At 50.0% G+C, this 14,307-nt stretch overlaps 1 protein-coding gene across 1 annotated transcript; it reads right to left on the reverse strand.

Annotated features, from left to right (window-relative positions):
- Positions 1-3,240: 3,240 nt before the first annotated feature.
- Chac1 (ChaC glutathione specific gamma-glutamylcyclotransferase 1) lies at positions 3,241-6,882 on the reverse strand. The gene is made up of 3 exons (XM_059253084.1): positions 6,493-6,882; positions 5,850-5,885; positions 3,241-4,347 (listed from the first exon to the last, which is right to left on the reverse strand). Exons 1-3 carry the CDS (start codon positions 6,724-6,726, stop codon positions 3,946-3,948), a joined length of 672 nt encoding a protein of 223 aa, XP_059109067.1. The 5' UTR covers positions 6,727-6,882; the 3' UTR covers positions 3,241-3,945.
- Between the last annotated feature and the right edge of the window lie 7,425 nt (positions 6,883-14,307).

The following is a 14,307-nucleotide window of genomic DNA, read 5'->3' on the forward strand; positions in this document are numbered from 1 at the left end:
CCGTCACTCTAGGCCTCGTGGTCTTATTTTGAATCTAACTATGCTTTAAGTTTTTCAATTTCTATTTCCTTTTTATTTATTTTTTTTTCAAGACAGAGTGTCTCTGTGTAGTTTTAGTGCCTGTCCTGGATCTCAAACTGTAGACCAGGCTGGCCTCGAACTCACAGAGATCCGCCTGCCTCTGCCTCTTGAGTGCTGGGATTAAAGGCATGTGCTACCACCGCCCAGCTCTATTTCCTTTTTAAAATTTTTATTATTGTGGGAAGGGTGTGTGTGTGCGTGCGTGCGTGCGTGTACATATGTAGCGGTCAGAGGACAGCTCTGTCCAGTCGGTTCTCTCCTCCCACACTTATGTGGGTCCAGGAACTGAACTCAGGTCCTCAGGCTTATTCAGCAAATGCTTTACCCACTGAGCCATCCTGCTGTCCTCAATATCTATTTCTAGTATCCATATTCACTTTGTTTGTTTTTTTTCTTCAGGGGGGAGGGAAGGGTTGAGACAGGGTTTCTCTGTGTAACAGGCTGTCCTGGAACTCACTCTGTAGACCAGACTGGCCTCGAACTCACAGAGACCCACCTGCTTCTGCCTCCCAAGTGCTGGGATTAAAGGCGTGCGCCACCACGGCCCATCTCTATACCCACTCTTACGGTGCTCAACATGGTTTTGTTTATAAAGGGGCCTGAGGCTCAGACGCCTCCCCCACCCTCAGTTACTGTCTGCTTCTCTTTCCTTGCAGCGGGCAGATTTTCTGAGATGTCTACTTGCCCCCTGACTCCAGGGCCCTCCCCTGTGCATCCTCACCAATGGTCCATTCCTGAGCTTCCTCACATTAAGGCCCCCGAGGCCCCTCAGTGTAGCGGGGAGAGTTTAAGAGGAGAAATGGAGTCTGCATTTAATCTTTCTCTTTTTGTCTTCAGTCTTTTTCTCTGCTTCCTCTAACCTTGCACCCAACCCCCTCGGTCTCACCCCTAAACTGCTCTCAGATCCACTTATGTCCACGTGGTCGCCTTGCCTCATACCACCGTCACCTCCAGCCCGCAGCTCTCCCTGCAGTCTGACCAGCCGGTCGGTGTTTCTTCTTATGCACACCCCTTTCCTGCTCACACTCTGCCAGGGCCCTCCGCTGACTCAGGAGGAATGCGCGGCCACAGCCTGGCACAATTCACCTTGCTGGCCAGCCTCTAGGCTGCCACCTGTCTGGCCCCATGTTCCCTCTGTGTGCTAGCCCATCTGACCTTGTCTCCCCCTCAGGCACACAGTGTTCCCTGAATCACTATCCCCAGAGGTCCCTTTGGGAGCTCCTTCACCCAGTCAGGCTTCCCTGGCTGTCCACTGACTTGAGTCGGGGGACCTGTTTAGGGGGTCCCCTAATTTCATGCAGAATTGTCACCACCAGTTCTAGACTCCAAATTCCTTGAGGGGGACTCCTTTATGCTGCATCCCCAACATGTCTAGAACTTGACACCTGGCTTGAACAATTGTAGTATAAACGTGAGTAGTAAGTAGGCTGTAATCTCCATCACTCTGGAGTCTGAGGCAGGGGGATTGCAAGTTCAAAGCATGCCTGGACTACAGAGTGAGTTCAAGACCAGCTTGGACAGCTTACTGAGATCCTGTTTCAAGGCAGAGGCAGGCGGATTTCTGTGAGTTCGAGGCCAGCCTGGTCTACAGAGTGAGTTCCAGGACAGGCTCCAAAGCTACACAGAGAAACCCTATGTAAAAACAAAACAAAAACAAACAAAAAGATCCTGTTTCAAAGCAAAAGATAAAGGGGCCTGAGGATGTGGTTCAGGGGTAGAGCACGTGTCTAGTATGTATGAGGGCCTAGGTTCACTCCAGTACCCACCAAACAAGAAGGGAAAGAATGGTGGTCCACGTGTGCTATCTATCACACAGCCCTCTCCACCCCTTCTCGAGGACTTCCAATCCAGAGAAGGCAGGGCTGGGTCCTGCTTTGCACCAGGGGCCCAGAGCATGGATGCCAAGAGCTCCCTGACACCACCTGCCTCCTGCTGTTGCCCTGACCAGGTTCCCAGAAGAGCCTGGCTATAGGCCACACTTTTCCCATCAATGGCCAAGACACGAGGCCGTCAAAACATAGGCACACAGCGCAGTATGGCTTTCTTCCCAGGCACACTGCCTGACCTGCTGGTCAGAGTTGACCCTGTTGGGGACACCCAGACCAGTGAAGGTACTGGCCACAAAAGCAATAACAACACATACCACCCAACTTGTCCCATTCACCACTCATAGACAGCATCCCTGAGAGACAGCTCAGAGCCAGGTGGTGGTGGTGGTGTACGGCTTTAATGCCAGCACCTGGGAGGCAGAGGTAGCTGGATCTCTGTGTGTTGAGTTCCAGGACAACTGGAAGCACACAGAGAAACACGGTGGGGGCGGGGGTAGCGTTTAGTGGGCTGAGCACTTTCCTCCCTGGCACTGAGTGGTGAGGGGAGGCAGCTAGGTTGAACTCAGACTCTCTTGCTGCTGAGGCCCATCAGCTAGGAGAGGCTCTAGGGGGACACTCACTAGGTTCCTATGGAAAAACTGCTGGTCTGGCTAAGATCTGGGAGCTGCAACCTGTCCCCGGGAGAAGGAACATCTAGGGACATGCAGAGGGTAAACAAGGAGTGTGAAAAGGACCATTGTGGGTAAGTTCTAACAGGTCAGATCAGAAGGGCCAGCCAACACTGCATTCCCCAGGAGACTCTGGGAGTAAAGGATCATCAATTCCAGGCCACAGGACCTTTCTCTAGGCACTGCCTAAGAAGCTGTCACCATCATACCCCTACCCAAGTGCCCCTTCAATAAGAAGCCATGATCTGAACTGGCTTCCAGAAAGAGACAGTGGCGGGCCCTGAAGATGGAGGAAAGTCTAGTGTGAGCTCCAAGCAAACCAGCCTCCTTGGGACAGCTGGAGAGGATGAAGCACCGGGTCCCAGGGCAGAGGCGAGCTTGCTGCTCACAGGCTTGCGGGTGGGTCCCAGGGCAGAGGCGAGCTTGCGGCTCACAGGCTTGCAGGTGGAGCTCTGGGCATTATTGTATACACAAAGTGCTGAAAACAGTGGAACCCGCCCTCCCTGGCTAGGTGCTGGGAAAAGCAGAGGAGAGTGAGCAAGCCTTTTCCCTTCCTCGGAGCCTTTCAAGGTTTATCGCTCACTTACCCAAGCCCCATACAAAGACAAAACATATTCTGGCCAAGGTAATTAAAGATTGTTTATGGATAATAGTGTGGGACAGACTGAGAAGAGACCTGTAGTGATGTTTCCCAGCAATAGAGCAACAGGTAGGTCTACAGGGGTGATCCAGACAGACAAGAGGACAGACAGAAGGACAGGGAAATGAAACTGAAAGGGGAAAAACAGAGATCCAGTCCCAGCAGCTGTGTCTGTGCATAGGTCCCAGCGCTGCCCTGGGCCCCAGGGGATGAAGAGGGATCCTGGACCTTGGTCCTTGAAGGGCTACCGCTCCTCATTCTCTGCTGCCCTTCACCCAGCAGGCTGGGAACATGGGCAGATGATGTTTCCAGGGCTGGGGAGAATTAGTCTGGGCAGACAGAGGATCAAGGCTCTTGGAGGGTCCCTGGAGGGTGTGGAGGCCTGGGTGGTACGGAATTAGCAGCAGCAATGGAGGGGGATTCTGGTCAGGCACCAGAGGACTAGGGCAGAGCCACCGCACAGCAGGGCCCATGTCCAGGGCAGGTCCCCCACCTGCCCTGCTCACCACACCAACATGGTGCAATAAATAGTTTTCAAGTAGTAAGTCAGTGTCCATCAAGAAGAGAGGCAGAGGCTAGCAGACAGGCCGGGGCATAAGACAAAAAGTCCCCAATCACCCACCATGCCTTCTCAAGTTTCTCGAGCTCCATCGAGTCTGTCTCAAGTACTACATGTTGATGTTCATCAGCGTCCTCACAGACACTCCCTGCAGGGGGGCTCGGCTTCTCAAACCAGTGCCAGAGCCTGCTCGGTGAGGTAAGAGCAGGGCAGCATTGTTCCTACAGCGTCCACAATGGCTTCCAGGTGCTCGTCCTGTGCCTGAGGCCCACAGAGCTGCATGAAGTCTGCCAAACGCAGTAAGTACTCAAGGTTGTGGCCAGAGAAGCCCCGGCAGGCAAGGATCTGTGTGGCAATGACCTCCTCTGGAGCAGGGCCCAGGTAGCCAGGGTTCTGTGGGGTGGCCACATAGGCCAGTGCTGTGAGGGGTTGGTCAGGGGTATCCTGAGGATAGAAGGTGACTTCCTTAGTGTCATAGCCTCCGAGTACTGCTTCTCTCACGTTCAGATACTTCAGGGCCTCGTTCACCTGCTCCCCTCGAACCTGGTACGCCACGCCCCAAGTGCAGCCCTAGGAGAAAACAGAGACACCTCCAGTCAGTCACATCGCCCGTTGCTGATCCCTCCTTCACTCTAGAATGTTATCCTAGACGCACCCCACAACTGTGCTCTATAAAGGAGTGAGGGTGGGGGTGGGGTTCAAGGGGTAAGGGTAATTGCTACCATGTCTGATGACCTGACAACCTAAATTCAATCCCTGGGACATACATGGTGGAAGGAAAGAATTTACTTTGCCTGCATGAATTTATTTTGCCTGCATGTATGTTTGTGAGCCATGTGTACCTGGTGACCCGGTAACCTCGGAGGCCAGAAGAGTCAGATTCCCTGGAATTGGAGTCACAAGTTGTGAGCCACTGTGTAGACACTGGGAACCAAATCCAGGCTCTTTGGAAAAGCAGGAAGTGCTTCTAACTACTGAGCTGTTTCTCCATGAAATTTAAATAAGTAAATAAACAAAGCGGTTGGCTGGCTGCTTCTGGTATCCAGAAGCAATAGGCCTCCCTTAATTTTTTTTTTTTTGAGACAAAGTCTCATATAGTATAGGCTGGCCTTGTACTCACTATACAGCCAAGAATAAATTTGAACTCAGATATCTGCCTGCCTCTGCTTCCTTGGTGCTTGGATTAAAGGCAAGAGAAACTGTGCCTGACTATTTCACCTTTCTTTTTTTTTAAGATTTATTTATTTATTTTATGTGTATGAGTGCTCTATCTACACATATAACTTTATGCCAGAGGAAGGCATCAGATCCCACTAGAGATGGTTGTGAGCCACCACGTGGGTGCTGGGAATTGAACTCAGGTCCTCTGGAAGAGCAGCCAGTGCTCTTAACCGCTGAGCCATCTCTCCAGCTCCCTATTTCACCTTTCTTTTTTTTTTGTTTGTTTTTTGTTTTGTTTTTCGAGACAGGGTTTCTCTGTGCAGCTTTGTGCCTTTCCTGGAACTCACTTGGTAGCCCAGGTTGGCCTCGAACTCACAGAGATCCGCCTGCCTCTGCCTCCCAAGTTCTGGGATTAAAGGTGTGCGCCACCACCGCCTGGCCTATTTCACCTTTCCTAAGGGTTGACATAAGTGGACTTGCCCCAGAAGACCAGCAGGACTACGTATATAGTTCGCCCCAGGAACTAATGAACTTATTAGACATACTTAACTCTCACACCCCACTTTCCACCTAAATTCAGGCCTGCATCGTGTGTGTGTGTGTGTGTGTGTGTGTGTGTGTGTGTGTGTGTGTGTGTGTGTGTGTGTAATAGGGTCTCTCTGTAACTGTCCTGAAACTCACTCTGTAGACTGGGCTGGCCTCAAACTCACAGAGATCCACCTGCCTCTGCCTCCCGAGTGCTGGGATTTAAAGGGTATGTCACCACTGCCCGGCAGGGACCTACATCTCAATAAGCTGCTCAGATGGTTCTCCAAGAAGCACTGAGTTAGGCTACACTTCCACTCCCCCAACAGTGACCCTCTGCACCCTTACATATTGGATCCCAGGACTCCTCTTTTGACTGCACTTACCTCACGATCTTCAAGGAGAGTCACCACTCGGCCAGGCTAGAGGGAAGCAAGGTTTTGAAAAGACAAATTAGCTATTAGCACTTCCAGAAGGGCTATGGATGTACCTTAGTGCAGGGTGTTTGCCGACCAGGCACAAGGCCTTAGGTCCAGTCTCCAGCAAAACACACACACACACACACCCTGAGCTTTAATCCTTTTCTGACTTGAGCCTGTGATTCCAGCGCTCCAGAGCCTTGAGAGGGAAGGGGTTGCCATAAGTTTGAGGCCACATAGCACAAAGTAGACAAGAAATAGGAGGAAGAGGAAGAGGAGGAAGAGGAAGAGGAAGAAACAAGTATATCTGTCAACAGCCAGAAGTGCCGACCCAAGCCCCAAACCTCAGAGAGTGCCATTCATTCAGTGACATGGACAGAGAGTGATGGGCAGACACGGAACAGACAAACAGCGGGTGGCCCAGGCTGGTAATCAACGCAAGAATCCACAGGTGCAAACGCCAACCTGAACCCCAGGCACACAAATTTCAACCACCAACCAAGTTTACACATTTCCTTCAGTTAGCCCAAAGTCCCTGACATTTCAGGACATGGGCGCCCACTCTCCTGCTGACCCCACCTCACTCCCCTGGGCACAGTAGGATGCTCACCATCTTGTCGTTGCCCCTGTGGAAAGTGTCTCCCTGCCAGAACCGGCGGCTATAGCCACGTACAAAGCCCACACGGCTGTCGCTGTAGGCAAAGTCCGGCTTCCATACTAGGGAGCCGTACCCGAAAATCCACAGGGCTTGGGGGTCGCCATCCTCCCAGGAGGGCTGCGCGGATGGTGCAGGGGACAGTGAGGGAGGTGGTGGGGTGCTCTGGGCTGCGGACTCCTGCTTCATGGTGCCGGGCGCAGGGACGGGCCCAGGCGGCCTCCGGGGCTGGTCTCCGGCACGGCACGGAAAGACCGACGGACGCGTACACCTGGCCTGGCACCGATCGGTCGCTCCAGCTGAGTGGTACCCTCAGAGGCGCGCTTTAAACCCTTCGGCCGGGAGGGCCCTCCAGCTGCCTCCAGCTGTCTCGGTGATTGGGGCGGAGCAAATCTCCTTTTGGCCAATCACCTTTGGATTTCGCTTCTCGATTAACCGCGCCGCCCTCCAAGTGGGTACCAGAGTAGCCCGCCCCCCGGCCCAACGAGCGTGCTGATTGGTTCAGCTCCTCCTCCGTGGCAGACCTGGCTGGAGTGATGCAACCGCAGGGAAGGTTTCCCCAGCACCGGCATGCAGCAAGGGCGCGTCGGATTGCGTCAGGCTGCGGGTACTGGGAACGGGCCTGGAGCCGGCGCGGACACCCGCCGTCCCCCGGGAGGCCCTCAATGACCCGGGCGGTGTCTCCCCCGCAGTCTAGCCGATGCACCTTGCAGAATCATTACCACCCAAAGCGATGGCTAGTGCAGGGCACGGTCAGAAAAAACGCTCTGGGAGTCACAAACTCTAGCCTCTGGGGCCTCGCCTGAAAGAAAGCACGCACTGCAGAGAAGCTGTCCCTGGCACCCTCCGCATTCCACTCTGGTGCCTCATGCTGTTGTCCGTGTGAGCAGTTGGAGAAACTGAGTCACCGGGCGGTAGGGGGTTTTGCCAAGGCTGCAGTTGAGTCAGACTGGGTGGTGCAAGCTCGAAGGCCTCACGTGAGGGCTACGCCCCGGGCCAAATACTGTAGGACCCCTGAGTTCAGGCGGGTTTGAAGAGAAGCCAAAACTGAACAGCCGTGGGCAGAGCAGTCACTTCGAGGATGGCCGCCAGCACCTGCGGTGCAAGGCCATAAAGAAAAGAATGCCAGGCCAGTTTTATCCCAAGGCTGTGGGTTTCATTTTCCTGGGCTTGGATTTTCAGCAGTGGTTGATCTGTGTAGACACCGAGGTTTGGGGCAATGTTGATTAAAGAGAACACAGAGGATTGAGGGCGACTGCAGACTTTCTCCTCTCGCCTTGCCCGGCAGTGTGTATGGGCCCTGGCACCAAGGTGGGCACCGGGCACCAGCTGTCTCCCTGGCAGTTCCTCTCTGTCCTGAACCCTGCAGGAGTCACCGCAGGCAGCTCTCCCCAGCAGCCTGCCCTTGCTCCACCTGGCGGGGCCACTGCCACCCTAAACTGTAGGCTGGAGGGGAGATGAAGAGTTTGACTTCCTAAGCAGCTCCAAGAGGCTGCACCTCTGGGCATCTCTCAGTGGGAAAGGGAAACAGAACCGAAGGCCTTCCACTTAGAAGAACTGCAGTGAGTTCGCGGGTAGTGGAAACTCAAAAGTAACATAAACCGGATCGATTCATCCCCAAAGTGTCTAAGCATCAATCCCAGCATTCAGGAGGCTGAGGACGGAGACCTGGAGATTCGGGTCAGCATGGGCTACAAAGCAAGACTAAAAGAATAAATGTTGCCGGGCGGTGGTGGCGCACGCCTTTAATCCCAGCACTTGGGAGGCAGAGCCAGGCGGATCTCTGTGAGTTCGAGGCCAGCCTGGTCTCCAAAGCGAGTTCCAGGAAAGGCGCAAAGCTACACAGAGAAACCCCGTCTCGAAAAACGAAACAAACAAAAAAAAAGAATAAATGTTATGGATGAACGGAGTGTAGATATTCCTAAAAGTTGGAGGAAATTTTGTTTGCTTTCGTAGTGGTGGGAATAGAACGTGGGTCCTCGCCCGGCAGTGGTGGCGCACACCTTTAATCCCAGCACTCGGGAGGCAGAGGCAGGAGGATCTCTGTGCGTTTAAGGCCAGCCTGGTCTACAAAGCGAGTTCCAGGACAGGCTCCAAAAGCTACACAGAGAAACCCTGACTCGAAAAGCCAAAAAAAAAAAAAAAAAAAGAACATGGGTCCTAACACTCATATGCTTCTGTACCTTTGATACATGCCTGCCCCAGGTCTGGGTTACCTTATGAGGATCACACATTACTTTTCTGAATGGAAAATTGTTTTAAAAAATGGTGATATCTGGTAATTTTCCTCTTTGCTGCCTCTCTGTGTTTCTCTTCCCTTCCTTTCCTATCCTCTGTGTTAGTTCCTCTGAATACCCCCTTTGCTGCTGCTGCTGCTGCTGCTGCTGCTGCTTACAGAAAATAGCCTCTAAGAGTCTTCCCTCACTACCTCCGGTGGGAGATGGGAAACTGATGAACTCCTGGAAATACCTGAGTTCGTACAAACGACCCTGCGACTCACTCTTTCCACTCCAGGGAATTCCTCACAATATGAAAAGAGCCATGTGCCTGAAATTTTAATGGTATTTGTGGTAGCAAAAGCAAAGGAAGAAACCCTTAAATACTTAAAAATAGTTACATATTTAAGAAAATTGTGGTCAGTCCACGTGATAGAGAAGTGAACAAAGACACACAGAGGGAACAAGTGTCCAGACATACATGGTGGCAAAGCTGGTACACCCAACTGCGTCTGTGAAGCGTTAGACACAATTCTGTATGGCTGTGCTTACTGGCATTGAAACAGTAGCTGATATATAATTACATGAAAAGGCAGGTTGTAAAGTAACCTAATATAACTTTTTCAACTTAAAAAAGTCTGAGGTGAAACTGATAGCGTGCTTGCCTAGCATGTGTGAAGCCCTGGGTTCCATTCTCGGCCCTGAGGAGAGAAGCAGTCTATGTGTGCTTATTAGCAAGGAGGAATCTGGAACAGCTCATTAAAATGTTCAAAGCGACTACTTCTGAGTCCTTACATGGCCCCGGCAACATGGCAGCAAATTTGAACTTTCTTTTTTATATTTATTCTGGTTGAGATTTTAAAAAGAAATATAAAACTTTTTTTTTTTTCAGACAGGGTTTCTCTGTGTAGCTTTGGAGCTGTCCTGGATCTCGCTCTGTAGACCAGGCTGGCCTCAAACTCACAGAGATCCACCTGGCTCTGCCTCCCGAGTGCTGGGATTAAAGGTGTGCACCGCCACCGCCTGGCCAAGGTAAAACTTTTTTCAAAGAAGTCTATTTCTGCCAAGGGAGTTCACACCGGTAATCCCAGCACATGGGATGCCGAGACCAGAGGATTATGAATTCAAAGTCAGCCTGGGCTACATAATGAGATTCTTTCCTAAAACAACAAGGCTATTTTGACTTCATTTAAAATCAGTATCTATTATGAAGACATTCTAGTAAAAATGCCAATGGCTACATAGTAAACAAAAAATGCAGGATATGGACAGTCACATGAGGAATAGTAAAACTATTAAAAACAACAATAAACGGGGGTGTGGTGGCTGATGACTGGAACCCCTGTGGTTCCAGCACTCTGGAAGCTGAGGCTAGAGGCCTGCTACAAATTTAAGGGTAGTCTTGGCTACATAGTGAGTTCCAAGCAAGCCTGGGCTACAATGTGAGATCCTTTTTGCAACAAATAAATAAGTGAAAGAATACCTCAATAATTGGTGAGAACATCAAATATGAGTGTTGGAGTGTGGGTGTTGCAGTTGAGAAAGTTTAATGGAATGATTATCCTTTATTTATTTTTTTCGTATGTATGTGAGTAGGTATACGCACGTGAGTAGGTGTATGCACGCAAGCATGTGTGAAGGTCACAGGGCAACTTTTAGGAGTCCCAGAGATCCAGTTCAGGTCATCGGGCATTGTGGCAAGCTTTTACGCACTGATCCATCTCACCCGGCTGGAAATGTCATTTGTGTTTGTTTTTGTCTGTCTGTTGTAACAAAGTGTCATGTATCCCAAGCTGGCCTGAGTTTGCTATGTAGCTAAAGATGACCTTGAACTTCTCCTCTTCCTGCTTCTACATCTTGAATGCTGGGTTACAGACATACGTCAGCAACTCTGCTTTGTGCAATTCTGGGGGTGAAACCCAGGTTTTGTGTATGCTAGGCAAACACGCTAGCCACTGAGCTACACCTCCAACCTGAAGTGCAATTTTTTTCTTTTTATTCTTTTTTCTTTTTGAGACAGAGTCTCACTATGTAGCTATCTAAAAGCAGCTGAATGTTTAAGTAAATTATGGTCATTCACATGACAGAAATGAGCATATACACACACAGGCATAAGTGCACAGAAAAACTTAAACATCCAGCCATAGATGGTAACATAACATTGATAAAGCCCATTAAATCTGTGAAGCCACCGGAAACAATTCTGTGTCCTGTACTTACAGGCATGGAAACTCAACTATGATGTTTAATTATATAAAAAGCACATGTGTCTGAACCACCTAGGGGACACTTCCGTGATATTCTTTTTCAGACCTTTTCCTACCCAACCAAAGCGGCACCTGATCTGATCCTCACAGAGTTATACACTCACTCGATGCTCCTACAACCCCTTAGGTCACATCTGTCACCTGTCCTCTGCACCTCACAGTCATATACCAGAAACAATGATTTATTGGTTATTTTCCCATGTGCCAGACAGTTTGCTTCCATTCTAATGAGAAACTTCTCCTAGGAGGCATCTGCCAGGAGAATCTGTAGGTGGATCTCTAGAATGTCAAGGCCAGCCTGGGCTACATAGTGAGACCTTGTTTCAAAATAAATATATATAAATAAATATGTAAATAAAATTATATACTTCTCCACTCTGTTGGAAGGTAAGTACAATTTCACAGAGAAGTACATGGTAAGTCAGGCGGACAGCTCACGGTGGCACAGTTGTAGTTACAGATCCTGGGTCTAAACACAGATGGCCTAGCTTCCTTGCTGACTGACAATCATTTGATGGTCCTCCTTCCATCAAGGTAAGAGCTCCCCCAAAATGTAATCCTCTTTGAAGGCCCAGTGGAGTCAATATAGTAATAGCATACCGAAGGGCATCCACAAAGTAGTGAGAACAATGGAGGTGGGGGGGAGAATATGCACTCTTTTGGGGGGGTTGGGGGTTGTCTCTTGTTGAGACAGAGTTTCTTTAGTCTTGACTGTCCTGCATCTAGCTCTGTAGACCAGGCTGGCCTTGAACTCACAGAGATCCACCTGCCTCTGCCTCCTGAGTGCTGGGATTAAAGGTGTGCGCCACCACCACCCAGTGAGAAGATGCACTCTTACCCTGAAAAGGTCAGGGTAATATCTCACATACTACCCAACACAAGTTCAGCAATCTCAAAATAGAAATCTCCACAAACGTTGTCAGGGATGCCGGGCGGTGGTGGCCCACGCCTTTAATCCCAGCACTCGGGAGGCAGAGCCAGGCGGATTTCTGTGAATTCGAGGCCAGCTTGGTCTGCAGAGTGAGTTCCAGGACAGGCTCAAAGCTACACAGAGAAACCCTGTCTCGAAAAACCAAAAAAAAAAACCCTGTCCCCCCCAAAAAAGGAAAGTTGTCCAGGGCTCTTAAACAGCCCCTGTGGCCGTCTTTGCCGGCCCCCGGCCCTCGTTTCCCTCCGCCAATATTTCTCTCCCACTTACAAACCACTCACTTAGCAGCCTGCTCTCTTCGACACCAGAAGCAAACACACCACAGCTTTCCTGCTACAAGACTTCCAGGAAGGGGCTGCTGATGTCATACCTACAGAGCCACCAGCCCAGGAGAGGTGATGGGCCCAAGCATCACCTCCACCTTGCAGAGTCACATGTGTCTTGCACATGATGTGCACCTGGTGGCTTCCTCTTTTGAATCTTTCCCAAATTAACCTTTCCTTATTGTTCTCCTTAAAAAAGCAGCCACTTCCCATTTCCTTGTGATCCTTTTCTTCTCACTTCTCATTCCACACGCTTCAGTCAACAACTGTTGCTCACAAGTGTGTTTATCTGAGACAGGGGAAGCACTTGCTTTGGGACATAAAGACTTGCATACATTAATTACACTTATAAAACTGCTAATTCTAGCAGGATGCCCGGCCTGCCCAGACACGGTCTCTAAGTTCGGATTTGAGCCCCACTCCACCAGCCATCAGCTGGGCCACCCTAACCATGTTGTCACTGGTCATCAATCTCCTTAAATGTGAAATAATAGGAATGGCATTCACCTTGTGGCTTTACCAAGGGCTGAAACTCTCTAGCCATTGTCTGATGCCTGGCTGACTAATTATTTCCATTTAAGACTTACCACTTTCCATTGTATCCAGGGCAGAGTCACAGTCTGTCTCTCCACCTGACTCAGCTCTGAAGAATTGAGTGCCTTAGAAATGTAATCAGGCTAAATACGTAGACTCAATGGAGGCGAATTCTAGTCGCCTTATTCTCTTTTCTTGCCAGGCAATTTATAGATTGGTCCGGAAGCGCTTATATATGCTAGGCAAATTCTCTGCCACCAAGCTCTGTTCCCAGCACTCTTTTTTGTTTTGTAGGATTTGATTTTTCAGAGGCAAGTGGATCTCTGTGAGTTCAAAGCCAACTTGGTCTACACAGTGAGTGCCAGGACAGTCAGCGATACATAGTGAGACCCTGTCTCAAAAACAAAACAAAGCCGGGTGGCAGTGGCGCACGCCTTTTGTCCCAGCACTCAGGAGGCAGAGCCAGGTGGATCTCTGTGAGTTCAAGGCTAGCCTGATCTACAGAGCAAGATCCAGGGCAGGCACCAAAACTACACAGAAAAAACCTGTCTCAAAAAACAACAACAACAACAACAAAAAACCCAAACCCAAAAACAAACAACAACAACAAACAAACAAACAAAACCCAAAATAGCCAGGCATAGTGGCACATGCCTTTATTCCCAGCACTCAGGAGGCAAAGGCAGGAGAATCTCTGTTGAGTTTGAGGCCAGCCTGGTCTACAAAGCTAGTTCCATGACAACCAGGGCTACACAGAGAAACCCTATCTTGAAAAAACAAAAAAAATTCTTTACTTTTATTTTATGTGTATGAGTGTTTTGCCTCTTGTATATATATATGTGTATGTCGTGTGTGTGTGTGTGTGTGTGTGTGTGTGTGTGTGTGTGGTGCCCAAGGAGCCAGCAGAGGTCACCGGACCCCCTGGAACTGGAGTTACAGATGGTCTTGAGCCACTGTGTAGGTTGTGAGAACTGAACCCAGGTCTCTCCAAGAGCAGTGGGTGCTCTTCACCCGTGAGCCAGCTCTCCATCCTAGTTCCTATTTTCTGCTGCTCTGCATCTGTGATGAAAGCCTCAGAAAAGCCGCTTACTCTGTTTACCCCTCCTCAGTTATAGCTGGGGAGGTGTCATGTTGGCTTTATTTATTTTTTTTAATTTTCAATTATTTATTTATTTATTTATTTATTTATTTATTTTGGTTTTTCGAGACAGAGTTTCTCTGTGTAGTTTTTGGTGCCTGTCCTGGATCTCGCTCTGTAGCCCAGGCTGGCCTCAAACCCACAGAGATCCGTCTGGCTCTGCCTCCCGAGTGCTGGGATTAAAGGCGTGCGCCACCACCGCCCAGCTAGTTTTAAATGTCAACTTGTATGGCTTAGAATCACCTGGGAAAGCTGGCCAGTGGTGGCGTACGTCTTTAATCCCAGCACTCGGGAGGCAGAGCCAGGCGGATCTCTGTGAGTTCGAGACCAGCCTGGTCTACAGAGTGAGTTCCAGGACAGGCAC

This window comes from Peromyscus eremicus, unplaced genomic scaffold (genome assembly GCF_949786415.1).
Source record: "Peromyscus eremicus unplaced genomic scaffold, PerEre_H2_v1 PerEre#2#unplaced_1340, whole genome shotgun sequence".
NCBI lineage: Eukaryota > Metazoa > Chordata > Mammalia > Rodentia > Cricetidae > Peromyscus > Peromyscus eremicus.

Bases quoted from the DNA above. Each gene is read 5' to 3' on its own strand.
- Chac1 (XM_059253084.1), bottom strand. From the start codon at position 6,726: ATGAAGCAGGAGTCCGCAGCCCAGAGCACCCCACCACCTCCCTCACTG. The intron at 5,886-6,492 runs GTGAGCATCCTA...GCTTCCCTCTAG, and splicing joins ACAGGGGCAACGACAAGATG to CCTGGCCGAGTGGTGACTCT. The intron at 4,348-5,849 runs GTAAGTGCAGTC...GTTTTCTCCTAG, and splicing joins CTCTCCTTGAAGATCGTGAG to GGCTGCACTTGGGGCGTGGC.